This window comes from Coenobita brevimanus, unplaced genomic scaffold (genome assembly GCF_032717465.1).
Source record: "Coenobita brevimanus isolate Jiangsu-jjx unplaced genomic scaffold, ASM3271746v2 jjx.HiC_scaffold_2541, whole genome shotgun sequence".
NCBI lineage: Eukaryota > Metazoa > Arthropoda > Malacostraca > Decapoda > Coenobitidae > Coenobita > Coenobita brevimanus.
The window spans coordinates 108,117-110,992 of NW_027643481.1; the positions used below are offsets into that span (position 1 = coordinate 108,117).

The following is a 2,876-nucleotide window of genomic DNA, read 5'->3' on the forward strand; positions in this document are numbered from 1 at the left end:
CCTTTTTTTACAATAAAACGGGACATCATTATTCTTATTTACAAAAGACACATATTTCAAAACATGACATAGCTTGTTTTTTGCATGCAGCTGAACGGCTGAGGACACGGAGCCATCACTCGTGAAGGGTGAGCCTAAGTACACGTAACTAGAATATTGCTCAATAACCATGTCCCCCACGTAGATCGGCTCCGCGTCCCCATCCTCGCCATTTATCACAAAAAATTTAGTCTTTACTACTGTTTATCATCATCCCATAATCTTTCGACTTAAGTATTGGTATGTTATTCTCTAGTTTCCGTATCATGCTATCTCTCTGCTTGTTGAAAGCAACACAGTATCGTCCATCATGACTAGGGATGTGTAACCATTGTAGAAATCCTTCTGGGTGACATTTTCTCCTTCATTACCTTTATCAGTTCATTGACAGAAGAGTAACAAATAAGAGGCATGAGGTCGGAGATCCTTGCCTAACACCTACTGTAGCAGTCATGACGGCAGCGCCCACAATACTCTCCGTTACCCGGTACATCGCTGCTATTGCTGCTAGCATCACCAAGACGCACAACCTAACCTCTTTAGAACTGAAAACAACTTTCGTCTCGGAACTAAATCGAAGTACGCCTTAGAAAAATCTATAAATGTTACAAAAAGTTTTAGTTTCTTTCTCTTTGCAGGTATCTCAATAAGGAGGCGCAAAGTAACTATACTGTATGTTCCTGTACAACCGCGGTTCTTTTTTGCGCTCCTGCCTGTTCCCTGAAAGGAGTAAACCATCTTCCTAACCGCTCACATAACACCATGTCATATAGTTTAGCTATGCAATTTAATGACACCTTGATTCCCCTATAATTATTAGGGTCTCCTCTTAGTTTCCTTCTTAAAAATAGTAAGAACATTTTTGCCCTCTCTTCCATGAGCTAGGATACAAAACCAGAGAAAAAAACACATTGTTAAATAACGTTGTAATAGCAAGTATCCACTGCGCTGGGAGTAGAGTCAACATTGACTCCTGGGGAGCCCGTCTGGTCTCATGGTACGCTTTATCAGGCTTCTTATTTTCTTTTTTACTTCGTTGGTGCAGCTGTGCGGGGCGAGATGGGCTCATCCAGTACGGGGATAGTGACATCAGTTGTCACCTCATCTACAACCTCATTGTTCACATCATCTCTGTTCAGCACAGACTCAAAATGGAATTTAAAATCCTCATCACTGGGGGCACAAGATTTCATCAGGTCTGTCCATGTTAAAAGTCTCCTTTCCAATCAATTGCTCTCCACACTCTTGCGTCATCAGCGGTCATCCAGCAGCCTCTCCCACCTACCAAGATTGCTACCACCTATCTCTACTGCTCTGTCTACCCTGCCTACATTGTCCTCCTCGCACACGAGTATAAAGCGTCAGTGATGCGCTGCGTGATCCCCCTAGCGACCCCGCCCTCAGTCATGAGACTGTCCAAATCTACGCCTGAACACGTAACTGTTACTGTAATGGGGGCGTGATCGGAAAAAGGGAGAGTCACCCCCGCCTTAACACAGAAAAATCACTCATATAGTTCATATCAGAGACGGTGACGCCACACATGTATCCACCTCCGAAAACCCAGGTGCCGCGTCTCCGATATGTTTTATCACCAGGAAAATGTTTGTCAGCATACATGAGGTTATTAATGACAACCAATCTGTTATCAATACATATAGTACACAACAATTCAGCGTTATCGTTAGCCCTGTTTACATCATCGTGAATCACTGGGTATGACATATCATTTACATTAGGTATCTCCGCTATCAACAATAATTGCCTCACACTTTTCCCAAATCTAGCATTCATGTCACCAATTATGAGTGTATCCTTTATATGTGTACCTAGAATTTACTTTTACTTGGATTGAGGCAAATAAGTCGTGGGAGTAATACGGGGAGTCACATGGAGGAATGTAACAGAAACCAAACAACACACCCTCAGTGTTACGAAACTGCATCCAGACTTGATCTCCAATGCTTGTGTCGACATCAAATACCAACGTAGATAACCAGTTCTTAATACAGACAATCGTTCCACCCCGTTCCGCTGAACCAACTACCTTACTCCTATAAGTCACATATCCGGGGAATGACACTGACATAGACGTCATAACCTCATTAATACTAATCACATCATAATTATGTAGCATCTGCTGCACATTTGTTTTTTCTAACTTTGTGCGCACTCCACCTGTATTCCACGACAGTACGCTTATTTTCCTTACTTGCTGTGGTGATCCAAAAAAAAATGAGAGTTCCAGCTATCAATTACATCTGCATCCCTATACAGCTTCCGTTCTCGCGTATCAAGACGAATCGTGCATTCTGCATTCTCCGGTCGAGCCTTCTCTGTCGTCTCTGCTTCAAGAAGTCGCTTCCACTCTCGCCTGACACTCGGGTGGACATCCCTCTTGACGTAAATCCTGTTGAAATCACTCCCAGAGGTTTTAAGGCAGCTGGCATTGTCCAGGATGAGACTGCGTTGATTTTTATCAGCCAAAGTGAACAAAATAGGGCGGCGCCTGGTGCCAGATGAAGCGTTGTTTCCCAGCCGACGATGTGTTCCACCCACACCTGCTACACCAATTTGGGACCAAATCTTGCCGATTTTGTCCTCATCTGTCGTGGCACCGTCCAATGCTTCGTTTTCATCAGGCACGCCGAGAATAACGATGTTCAACTCTCTCTCTTTTCGGTCCAGTGCTTCTAAGAACTGCTGTTGCTTCACCATTATCTCAGCCTGCCTGTCGACCCGAGCCTTGAGTTCAGTGTAGTTTTTGTTCAGTATGCTATCAGGGGAGGTAATCATGTCTCTCAGTAGTTTCACCTCATTCATAACATCGTCAAGTC

At 43.8% G+C, this 2,876-nt stretch overlaps 1 protein-coding gene across 1 annotated transcript; it reads right to left on the reverse strand.

Annotated features, from left to right (window-relative positions):
* Positions 1–1,067: 1,067 nt before the first annotated feature.
* LOC145389840 (uncharacterized) lies at positions 1,068–2,868 on the reverse strand (the record flags this gene model as incomplete). The annotated part of the gene is made up of 2 exons (XM_080264977.1): positions 1,068–1,170; positions 2,252–2,868. Coding segments are annotated over 2 exons (720 nt in total), but the record flags the coding sequence as incomplete, so codon positions are not given.
* Between the last annotated feature and the right edge of the window lie 8 nt (positions 2,869–2,876).